The sequence below is a fragment of the Ailuropoda melanoleuca genome, chromosome 5, assembly GCF_002007445.2.
Source record: "Ailuropoda melanoleuca isolate Jingjing chromosome 5, ASM200744v2, whole genome shotgun sequence".
Lineage (NCBI taxonomy): Eukaryota > Metazoa > Chordata > Mammalia > Carnivora > Ursidae > Ailuropoda > Ailuropoda melanoleuca.
This window is the reverse complement of record NC_048222.1, coordinates 99,323,016-99,335,924: the sequence shown is the minus strand read 5'-3', so window position 1 is coordinate 99,335,924 and position 12,909 is coordinate 99,323,016. Positions and strand designations below refer to the sequence as shown.

The 12,909-nt window shown below is 34.9% G+C and overlaps 1 protein-coding gene across 4 annotated transcripts in view; it reads left to right on the top strand.

Moving 5' to 3' along the window:
• The first annotated feature begins 12 nt into the window (after positions 1–12).
• The window catches only part of GLRB (glycine receptor beta), a 93,199-nt gene continuing 80,302 nt past the window's right edge, over positions 13–12,909 (top strand). Inside the window, exons 1-2 of one of the 4 annotated variants that reach the window (XM_019799702.2) lie at positions 13–148; positions 1,391–1,540. In XM_019799702.2, the coding sequence (XP_019655261.1) occupies positions 1,419–1,540 (122 nt within the window). In that variant the 5' untranslated portion in view covers positions 13–148; positions 1,391–1,418. Of the gene's footprint in view, positions 180–1,390; positions 1,541–12,909 lie in introns of those variants that run through there. The other 3 variants (XM_011225046.3, XM_034661468.1, XM_034661469.1) reach the window with 3 other exon arrangements.

Here is a 12,909-nt window from a genome sequence, read left to right as displayed (position 1 = left end):
CCTTGCGTTGTTTGTGAAGCTCTTTCAGTCATTGCAGCTGTCCCCTTTGAAAGGTTGGAGGTGAAGACAGGGAGCGTAGTGTTGGATTTCTCTGGACACTTCAAACCCTTAGGACGGCCCTCCTGTTTTCCTGGGGAAGAATGTGAAGGTGGGAGAAGTACCTGCTGCTGTGGGCTGAGGTATCTGAAAGCAGATGCCACTGTAGGATGGGGGAAGGGAGCGTCCAAAGCTGAAGTTGACAGAGAGCCTAATGTTGTTGCTTTGGGCATGATAAGCCCCCTCTGTTGTCCTCAATAGAGGGGGCCAGGGAATTAGCCCTTCTGGCTTGCCATAGGGGCTGTAAAGGGTAAATGGGAGAAAATAAGAATTCCTAGGAGAAAAGGAGGTGCAAAATATGACATGAGAGGCAAAATTATAAGTGTGAGATAGGAATTAAGTGAATGTTGAGGAATCTGATAGATCTCTTAGTCTGCAGAAAACAATGATGGAGAAACAATTTATGGTTTGGAAACGAAGGACTGCAAAAGAGACTTAAATATTCCAGTGTTACTAGGCCCTTCAAGTTCTTTCTTTCTTTCTTTTTTTTTTTTTTTGGATGCATCAGACCGGCAAGAATATAATTCCCATTTGAGCATAGAAAATGTTATTAAAATAGGACTAAGAAGATTATTTGGAAGAGTCTGACCATACTTGCCGGGTTTTTGTTTTTTTTCATATTATGTTACCTAGAATTGGTGGAGTTAAAAAATCATCCTCAATAAATGTTAGTAACATGAAAGTGGGAAAGCCAACAAGCTACCTTAAATCAATATGCACCCTTTTTAGGTAAAAGGTAACTTGCAAATTTACTGTGTATAAATAAAAACAATGAATTTAAAGTGTGAAACTTTAGATACTAATTTTTTCTTCTATCTCTGTCAATTCTTTAATAGCATTCTCTTTTCCATTAGAATAGTTTTGTTATTTTTGAAAAAAATATACTTGCAAAGTTAAAAAATATAGAAATTGAAAAAGGAAATAAAAAATCCAAATGTACAAGAAGAAGGTAACCATTTTAACATTGTGTTAAACATCCTTGCAGGTAGCTTTCTAAACGTACATTGATATATTGTGCAATTCAATGTCAATTTTCGATTTTCTCTAACTATAAAATCAGAAATTTTGCATATTTATTTTTTATACCTCCTTGGGATTGTATTTTTTATGAGTCATTATTCCATTTGAGCCTTACTACTAAACATCACAAATGTATAGTGAAGGCTAACCACATAGGTTTGAGCAATGAGAATTTCATGTATAAATGTACTTGTCCATTGAGTAGTATTGGTCATACTCTTTAGAGTCGTATTGTTATCATTTTATGTAAACATTTTCTTGTTCTTTCTTGTAGATTGATCTCCTGAAATTTAACTTTCAAGATGAAGTTTTTATTGGCGATTGCCTTTTTTATTTTAATTTCCTTGTGGGTTGAAGAAGCTTATTCTAAAGAGAAGTCTTCAAAGAAAGGGAAGGGGAAAAAGAAGCAGTATCTATGCCCATCGTACGTCCTTCATGTCTTATATTATTATATGGAGAAATGTTATTGCATTTTATCAAAGTAAGATGGTTTATTGAAACACATATCAGCAGAACTTTTCATATCAGAATATGTACCCATTGGTTTCACAAGGGGAGGTTTAGAATGTGAGAGCTAATCCCTTGTGTTTAAGGTAGAGTTTTATAAAGTTTTGTTCATGCTCTGGGATTATATAATATCTATACATCTTTTAAAAAATTAGAAAAAAAGTTACTATTTCTTTCGTACCCTAAATATGCAACTATAATTGGATACTGAAATTCCATGTTTTGAGCAAATAGCAGTTCAAAAAGATGGTTTTTCTAAAAAATATTCCTAAAAATGAGTATAAATTTAAAAATTAGCTAAAGTATGATTCTTAAGGTGTATTTATGTTGATTCATGGAAGAAGAAAATTCACGTAGTAGATCAGTTTTCTATTTCAATATTTTTCTTCAGAGTGCTTAGATTGGAAAACGAGTATTTTTTCAAAAAATATGTCACTAAGTTTGAAGTTACTTGTAAAAACAAAATCTAAATCCAAATCACCCACTTCTCCTTTTGTGGTTTGGACTCTTTTTTTTTTTTTTTATAAGAAGGGTTAATACTACTGGTGAATAACAGCATATTTTTAATAATACCTAATGGTTAGAGCAATTGAAGAGCATGTAAGTAAATAACTTTCACAAATAATGTGTTTTTAGGTAATAAGATCACATATGCAGTGATTTGGGATAAAAATTAATTTGCTGTTACAGGTCATTTTTTAATTAAGATGTTTCAAATACCATATTGATCACAGGTAACATATCAGCATCAACATTATTTAAAGATGGACTATTATAGTTTTGTAGGTATTTGGTATGAGAGAGTAAGGAACATTTTGGGAAGTTTATTTTGTTAAGAAAGGATATTCGAATTGGTGTTTTGGAATGGATATTTGTATGAATATGTGAGACTACAAGTTTGGAGACAGTATCATGATGCAAATATAGTCTAGCATTAAATAAAGCTCCCTATTTAGAAGTATCTCTTGGTTTTCAAGTTTATTAGTCCTACTTATTCAGTGCTGTCGAACCTGATGTTAGGGCCAGATTTCTGGGTGTATTACAGGATGGCCCTGAATTATATTCATGTGTCGCTCCTTGACCATCTGCCCAGCTGGGTATGAAGTATCTGATGGGGCAGGTTTAGGAATAATCACCATCCGCAACTATCACTGCTCTTCAGTGTTCAGAGTTTTTGTGTCATAACCAGGAGATAAGCCTTTTAGGGAACTGGGCATTGTCAGGCCTTATTCGTCCCAAGAGAAAGGACATATTCTCATGTTTTAGATATTTTTACATTAACCTTTTACTTGATGAATATTGGCATATTGATACAAACTGTTGCATACGTGTTAACAGTCATGGTGATTTTATGTGTGGAGTCAGGCCAACTTCAACCAGTCAAATTTCTCTATATGTAGAAGCTGATAGGACTCTTTTCCACTGCCTCCTGCCCCCCCGCCCCAGTCAAATGTCATAAATCAAAGAATTCGGAAGATGGCAACAGTAAGCCTTAGAACTACCATATATCTTTTCTTTTTTTTTTAAGATGTATTTATTTTAGAGTGGGAGGGGCAGGAGGAGAGAATCTTCAAGCAGACTACCCACTGAGTGCGGGGCCCAACATGGGGCTCAATCTCATGACCTATGGTTTAGGAATAATCACCATCCGCAACTATCACTGCTCTTCAGTGTTCAGAGTTTTTGTGTCATAACCAGGAGATAAGCCTTTTAGGGAACTGGGCATTGTCAGGCCTTATTCGTCCCAAGAGAAAGGACATATTCTCATGTTTTAGATATTTTTACATTAACCTTTTACTTGATGAATATTGGCATATTGATACAAACTGTTGCATACGTGTTAACAGTCATGGTGATTTTATGTGTGGAGTCAGGCCAACTTCAACCAGTCAAATTTCTCTATATGTAGAAGCTGATAGGACTCTTTTCCACTGCCTCCTGCCCCCCTGCCCCAGTCAAATGTCATAAATCAAAGAATTCGGAAGATGGCAACAGTAAGCCTTAGAACTACCATATATCTTTTCTTTTTTTTTTAAGATGTATTTATTTTAGAGTGGGAGGGGCAGGAGGAGAGAATCTTCAAGCAGACTACCCACTGAGTGCGGGGCCCAACATGGGGCTCAATCTCATGACCTATGAGATCATGACCTGAGCTGAAACCAAGAGTCGGATGCTTAACCCACGGAGCCACCCGGATACCCCTAACTACACCGTGGATCTTACAAGAGTCCTTTACGGGACATTCTGTCCTTTTCAGAATTATGCACTTAAATTGTCTTATATATAAACTGGCTATATATTTGCAGTGTCTATAGTTATTTAAGACAGATTTTTAAAGTTAAATCTAGTAGGTTAAAAATGAAAAATAAGGTTCTCTTGGTGAACATGGAAATCGCCAAATAGAAGGCCCAGCATACCCTTGGTAAGCCCATATCACAGTATTTTAGAAATGTTATGTAATTAATTGATATTTTATTTTGAAAATTTCTGTGAAATTTAAACTTTTTACTTTATTTATTTAATTTTATTATAATTATGAGACTAGATAAAACTTTATTAACAGTTGCCATGGTGATGCTGCCAAAAATCTGACTTACTAAAAAGTAGGTGTGCATTGCAGAATAAGATTTATATATTTTTTTTGTTTGAGCATTTTATTAAGANTATTTATTTAATTTTATTATAATTATGAGACTAGATAAAACTTTATTAACAGTTGCCATGGTGATGCTGCCAGAAATCTGACTTACTGAAAAGTAGGTGTGCATTGCAGAATAAGATTTATATATTTTTTTTGTTTGAGCATTTTATTAAGAATTTTTATTTATTTATTTATTTTTTAAAGATTTTATTTATTTATTTGACAGAGATAGAGACAGCCAGCGAGAGAGGGAACACAAGCAGGGGGAGTGGGAGAGGAAGAAGCAGGCTCACAGTGGAGGAGCCTGATGTGGGGCTCGATCCCATAACGCCGGGATCACGCCCTGAGCCGAAGGCAGATGCTTAACCGCTGTGCCACCCAGGCGCCCCAAGAATTTTTATTTATTAACACTGAATTATGAATTTCAGAAGACTAGAGTTTTCTCTGGCTGTGTTTGGATCCATTATACTAAATTTCTTTGAACATCCAGATTAAGACTCTCAGCTATAATAATGTGCTGTGAAAGAATATGAAAATCATTTGTATTAGATCCAGTTAGCCCATCTTGGAAAAGTTGATAAAGTATATACAGCGTTTTGACCAAGAGGAATATTTGAGATTATGAAAGTTAGGTACAGACCACCGTAATGCTCTTCAATATGGTGAAATCTTGCCCAGTGATATTTTTATTTATTTAAATTTTTTTTCTTTTTGAATAGAGTTGATGAAGTAATGGGGTTGTATACACACATGCAGCTAATGTGTGACTGTAACAAATGTGAGCAAAAATTTCCCGTTTTACTGTTGCAACGATATTCTCTCCCCCAACCAAGACTGTAAATAAGAAGAAAAAACTTTAAAATGTAGAAGAAATTAAACACTTGGGGTCCTTAACATCCTAGGTTTTAATTTTGATGTTGAGCTTGAATTGTATCATAAACTTTTCCTGGCTCTTTTACTATATATTTTTTAACTCATGTTGTTTTGAGATGCTATAACATAAATTTATGCTATTGTTTTTTGATGTGTAAGTGGAACGGTAGTACCACATTGACAAGCTATCTGATAAGTTTCCTTTCAAAAACTTTAGAAATTTAATACATATTAAAATGTAAGAAATAAACTGTAAATGAGAAATTTTTTTTTATTAAGTCCTTGGCTATAGTAAGCTTTTTATTTTACAGCTTGAATTCGATGTTAACCTTCATCTATTGGTCTCTCCTCTGTCTATACAGTCTGCTTGAGTGATTCCATCCAAATCTATGGCTGTAACTACCATCTATTCACTGTTAACTCCTAAGGTCTATGTCCATCCCAGAGTTCTTTGAAGTACGCCATACCCATACATCCAATATTTTCTACCTGGCTATCCTATGTTGACCCCAAATTCAACTTAAAATGATAAAACCTGAGTTCAGAAATCCTCCCACCACTCCTGATGCGGTGTTCCTTTATCCAGCAAGTGATACCACTCTCTTTGCCAACTGAAATGCTGGGGATCTCCTTAGAACTTCTCTTTCTACTGATGTGTCTCAAATTCAGTAGTGTCCAAGACTTGTCAAGTCAGAGTCTTTCTCCTTTCTGGAATATGTCCTTCATTTTCACTTCCCTGTGGGTACTGCTTTAATTACTCCTCTCTACCCATTTTGGTGACTCTTTATTAGTTCCCCTGCTTCTTGTCTTCCTCCATCAATTCATATTGGACACTGACCCTATAGGATGTTTTCTAAATCTTCAATCTACGCAAGTAATTCCAAAGCTTAGAGCCCTTTAAGGGCCTCAGTAGCTTTCTGTCTCTCCACAGACAAAGCTCTTGCTGAACTGGCCTCTGATACTTCCAGCAGTACCTTTCTATCCCAGCCCCCCTCCCAACCCAATGCTTATGAGTCAGGTCTCATACACACTTGACATTTCACACCTCTGGAAGTATTCTTCCCTATACCTGAAATACCAATGCTTTCCTTTTTTCTTTAGTTAACTCCTGCCTCAGTGGCCTTATCCAAATCCATGGCTATAAATATCATCTTTCACTATTGACTCTTCTTAGAAAACAAAATTCAGCTGAGTAAATTTGAAGATCTAATTGGCTTTATTAAGCAATTCAAGAATTGGGCAGCATTCCATCTAGCAAGTAGAGAGATGCTCTGAGGAGTTGTACAAAATGGAAGGTTTCTATCCAAAGGAGAATGTGGCAAGAAGTTATTTGCAAAAGAAAGGATTGCTTCAGGCAAGGCTACCTTCCCTTAAGATGAAGGGCAAGGGATTTTATTAGGTGGATATCATCTTTTGAGGGATGGAGAGGGCACATGTGACAGATTCCTCATTGATGCTGATTAGAAAATTCCTGACTGACCAGTTAAGACTACATTTTTAGGGCAGGTTGAAATGCAGTTGGGTTAGGTATTAGGTCCATATTTAGTGACTTGGCTTAAGGACACCATTTTGGGCCAGTGGTTTTCTTTTTAACACACCTGAGTCTGTATGCCTGGCCCAGACTTCTCTCTTAAGAGCACCACACCCATAAAACCAGATTTTAATCTGACTGTCCCATAATGACCTCAAACTCAAACCTTGCTATCTCCTTTGGGAAACCTTTCCTAATCTGATAATTTGATTTAGAAAATTACACTCTGTGCCTCCATAGTTCCCTAATTGCCTATCATGTTTATAACACTGTATGATAATCATCAATTATCATTATTTGCTTTCCCCACTAGATTGTAAGCTCCTTGGGAGCAGTGTCTTATTGACTCAGTCACCAGAGATGAGACAAATTTAGTGCCTGACACAAAGTATACATACAATAAAAATGTGTTTAAAGAGTGGATAAAAATCTAAAGATCTTTGGCTCTTACAAGTTATTATATTTGGATTTTGTTAAGGAACTTGAAAATAACTTATATAGTCCCTATGGACATATTTAGAAATATGGTCTTAATATAGGGACAACTAGATGAGTTAACAACTGGGTAATTAGTGAAACATTTCCAACCTGGATGATGTTTCCTAGTGAAATTTTGGCCTTACCATGTTTAACATTTTATCAATGACCAAAATAAGACTGTACAGAGGGAACACTTACCCAAGCAGGATCATGTGATTTGGGGACATATAATGAATATCTGAGACAGAATTAGGATCCACTATGATCTTGAAGGGTTAAAGTGATGGGCTGAAACTAAAAAAGATAGATGGAAGTACAAATTGCAGTTTTGTCTAGAAATGATCTGTGCAAGAATAGGATGGGGGAAACACAGTATGGTAGAGAACATTTGGAAAAAATCAGGTAATACAGTGAAGATTTATGTATGTATAAAATACGTATTACATGTATATAATATATGATACAAATGAGTATATATAGTTACTTAAACTAGTATTTTTATTTTACCAATTATATGTTAAGTATATTACTTCACTTAATAGGATGATATTATTTAAAGCAAGATTTACAGATCTTTCTGCATTGTGCTAGTCAGTATTTTCAGGGGAGAGAAATAAGAACAATTGAGATCATTAAAATCATGTCATATTATGGAGACTGAAAAAACTGAGAAATTTGAAAGTTGTTTTCAAATCGTTGAAAAAACTATGATGTAGATGAGAAAGCAGACTTCGCTGTTGGCAACAATAGTGAAAACCAGGACTAATGAGTAGACGCTATGGGTAGGATATTTTTAGCTCTCAGGAAGAACTTTCTAATAAGAGTTCTGCCTAAGTGTAGTTGACTGGAAAGTGAGGTAGTGAAGTTCTGTATAACTGGAGGCACTTGTTATTGAGGGGTATTTATTTGGCAAACATATTTTATAGAAAGTTTGAACATTGGATAGGTGGTTAGACCAGATGGTGATGCTTAAGGTCATTTCAATTTGTCAGATTTTTAAGATCCTTTGATTCTAACATATTGTATTTGATTATGGCCTTACTGTTATCCAATAGAATGAGATAGAATCATTGGAAAATTTTATCTCAATACAGATTTAGACAGATCTTCCCTTATTTTTGGTTCATTGTCTTGGAAAGCTCTACCATATAAAATAAATTTATCTTGGTCCTGTGTTAATAATAAGGATTTAAAACCTTCAGCGGTAGAATTTCATCTTGGAATTTCATGAATACTCATGTTTTAAAAGTGTGTCTTTCAAACCCAGAAAATATTTCTTTTTTCTGCTCTAAACCAATAGGAAGAAATATGTCTCAAATAGTGATTGGGGGCTGGCGATATAAGTGAGCCAATTGCTGCCTGCCATAATTTATAAGAAGGCATAGGTTTATAGCTTTATAAGTGTATCATACATGAAACCAGAACATATTAAAATATACTTTCAGGGAGCCTGCGTGGCTCAGTCGGTGAAGTGTCTGCCTTCAGCTCAGGTTGTGATCCTGGGGTTCTGGGATGGAGCTCCATATTGGGCTCCCTGCTCAGTGGGGAGTCTGCTTCTCCCTCTGCTGCTCTCTCTCTGTCAAATAAATAAATCTTGAAAAAAAATTAAATATACTTTCAGAGTTTTTGTTTGAATAAACAAAAACAAAACAAAACATAATTATCTCAAAACATTACTTGTCATTTCTATTTGTGCTCCCAGTAGACATAATAACACTTTTAAATACTGAATTCAGGGGTGCCTGGGTAGCTCAGTCAGTTAGGTATCCAACTCTCGATTTCCTCTCAGGTGGTGATCTTGGCGTTGTGATCTCAGAGTCATGAGATCCAGCCCCACATTGGGCTGTGCTCTCTGTGAGTTCTGCTTGAGATTCTCTCTCCCTCTCCCTTTGCCCTTCCCCCCTACTCACATGTGCTCTCTCTCTCAAATAAATCTTTAAAATAAATAAATACATACATACATACATACATACTGAATTTGGCCAGGCTGTAACCTCTTTGGCACATGCTGCCATATTTTACCATTATTGAGCCTAGGGAACCTTCTATCATTTGTTGAGGACAATTTGAATTTCAAATATCTGATAGCTTATAATAAGTGCACTAATATAATTACAAGTTAAATTTAAAATCTCCTTTCTCCCACTTTTGGCCCAAAATTGTATCTTAGGTATGGGGAAACTTAATAATAAGCCCTTGATTAATACTAGATGAGGGCTGCTATGATTTATATTAGTGCGTGGTCATGTTAGCATGAATTTATCCCGCCTTCTTCATGATCTTTCCTCTGAACTGTTGGCACTCTACCTTTAAAATCATGACAAAGAAATTTTTACTGTGGTTCTGTGTGCATAAATGGTAAACAATGTGATTTCTTTATATTAGTTTGTTCAAAAATTTAAAAAAATTGTGTGTGTAAAATTGTTGATATCTGTTCATGAGAAATATTTTTGTCTCCTTTAGAGAGAGATTGTCCCACTTAATGATAACATTTGTACACATCAGTTTTATGTGGTAGAAGGGTAGGAATACTGAATAATCAAAGCTACTATGTGCTAAGTATAATATTAGCTATTTTCTTCCTATTCTGATTTTCTTACCTACTATTGATTAACAGAGTGGGTTGGTTTTAGTTTGGTTTTACTTTCCTCCTAGTGAAAATGTTCAAGGTAAGTGCATTGGCCAGAAGATGAAAGGCTGATTGCAAAAGGATATGGGTAATCTCTGGAATGAATGCAACTGAAAACTGCCTACATTATTCTTACTATCACATATCTAGGTTTAATATTTCACTGATGTTTAGTTACGTATTTTCTTACTCCCTATTGAACAGTCCCAGCCGAATGGCATGCTTTTCTTTTGCCATCAGCTGAATTAATGTTCTTCCCTTTCCAAATAATTTCCCAGGTTTTGAAACTGGCATCCTCATTACTCTAGCTACTCAGGCATGAAACTTAAATGGAACCTGTCTTTCTCTCTCTTAGAATGATTTCCTATATCTGTCATGTTCATTGCATCTCCTCTTAGCATCATTTTGAACAGTTTTCATCAATATTTTTCTAATTATTTGCCCTATTATTTCTGTTCATTATCATTCATCTCACATATTGTTTCTATTTTCATCTTGTTAATATTATGTTCAGAACTCACAATGTCTTCTTATTGCCTTATGGGTCCCAGTGCAAACTCTTTACTTTGACTTTTAGGGGCTTCTCTAATTTGCATCCCAAACTTTATGTGAAACTACCCTTTTATTTTAGAAAGGCTGATCTGCCCTTGCTCCTAAACTTCTCTTGCCATTGCTTATGTGTAGACATATTTATGTGTAGAATGATAACTTCCTGCATAATCTGTGAAGATCTTACTAGTCCTTTAGGACTCCTCTCAAGTATTACCTTGTCTTATGGAAGTTCTTAAAATAATTAGAAGTTTCAGTTGAGAAAAAGGTTAATATAAATTGATAGCATGCCATGGCTGTTATTTAATACTTTGGTCTTAGACACTGATAGAAATACTGTGTTTAGAAAGAAAATAGTGTTAATATCATGGTGGGTTTAATTCTGGTTGCCATCATTTGTGATGGTTAGAATTACATGAGAGTTTGTTCAGAGAATCATAATCAGGGTTTACAGGAACATGAAAATTTGTTGTTTGATCGATTGCACTGTGGGTGTTTTCCTTGAAGAATAGAAGAGTAATTACCTCGCTACTTGGGGAATTATCACATCAGGTGAACTCGACTTCTTTTGTATGATGTCAAGTCATAGAACCAAGACCAAAGAGAAACATAGAAGAAGCCAAGTTCAATTTTAAAGGATATGATAGAACTGTCCAAAGAGAAAATGGATTTCTTTGGGTGGTTCTTTGTTGCTACAGCGAATAAACATTGCTTGAGTAGGGATGCTACCCAAATCAAGCATCACTGGGAAGTTACAGAATGTAAAAGTTCTTTATGTCCCCACAGTTTCATGAGTCTATGATGAACTAATGTTAACTCCCTCCTCTTGATCTTTTTGAGTTCTTTTTGTCCATACTGTATGCTTTGACATTTGATTATATTTAATACTAATACTCTTTATATGATATCTTTTATTTTCCAGTTGAACCATATTATATATGTATTAACTCTAATACAAGTATATATACATATCTTATCTAATGTATATGTATATACATACATCCATCTCATCTCAAATATTTACAATTCATTGAGATTGTTAACACAATATATTGTTAATTGTAACCATATATAATGAATGTATACACACACACTTATTTAGCATGCATAAGTGAGGCTTTTATGCAAAGAATCTTGAAGTAGGGAGAATATAAAAGTATATATATATATTCACACATGTATATTTAATATATATGTGAAAGTGCGTGTATGTGTATATATACACGCACATATTACACACACACATACAATTTTGTATTCTGCCTACTTCAAAATTCTTTCCTTAAGAGCCTTACTTATGCTTGCTAAATCAAACGGAATAAAATGGGTGACAGACTATATAGAGAAAACAAATAAATCTTTTGATTGGTCAGTGGCTCATTTGGATTGTGATTAAAGATAACACTTCTAAACCTGTATTGTTTAAAGTTCCATTGTATGTCCTGCTAAATTGTTATGGCATGGTAACACTGCTATATCTCAATTAGAACTTTTGCTAGTTGGCTTTATGATTTTCAATAATTCACTAATTTTAGGCAGTGTCTTAATTTTCTTTTTTTTTTTTTAAAGATTTTATTTATTTATTTGACAGAGATAGAGACAGCCAGTGAGAGAGGAAACACAAGCAGGGGGAGTGGGAGAGGAAGAAGCAGGCTCCCAATGGAGGAGCCTGATGTGGGGCTCGATCCCGGAACCCCGGGATCACGCCCTGAGCCGAAGGCAGACGCTTAACGACTGAGCCACCCAGGCGCCCCTTAATTTTCTCATTTGTATAGGGAAAAGTTTGATCTCAGTAGTCTCCTGATTTCACTAATTCATTCATTTATGACAGCTGTATTTTTTAAGACTTACTCAAGTTTCATTTATGATTCTTGTGGTACCTTTATATTCAAGGTTAACTATTTTTGTTTTTGTCACTATTTTGCTTTCAGATTTAAAACCAGTCAAGCCAAACTAGCAGAAAAAAGAATACACACAATTCTGTTTCTTGACCAAGTTAATTACAAAGAGATCTAAATTTGGGACTTGGTTTATCAAAAGTAGAATAATGCCTGCGGAAGGTGACTTGTTTGCATTGTTTTAGCTTTTTCAATTTTTCACAAATTAAGGAATTTGACCTTAAAAAATGTACCTTTTTTTTCCTTTTGGAGATGAGTAATACAATAATACAGTAAAGAATAGAATATATTTGCAGAAGTCTTCTCTATTCTCTTTGTGCTACTACCTAAAAGAGACACATCACTGCTATGTTCCAGAAAGCAGAGAACTTTTTATAAATGAGTTCCTTTACCATAGACATTTTATGGAAATTTACACTTAGAATTCATGAAGCAAATTATTCAAATTTATGTACATACAAATAGCTCCTCTGAGAGATGATGTAAATATGAAATAATATTTCTAGAGCTCTGATTGGAATAACAGCAAAACACTGATTAAATCACTAATAGAATGTGTGGGGTAACTTGAAACATCTGACCTTTATTAGTCCTCTTGTAAGAGAACAGTATGAATTCATGACTATTCAAGGAAGGTTACTGCTCTGATTCCTGAGAATAACCTAATAAAAAGGCCAACCTATTA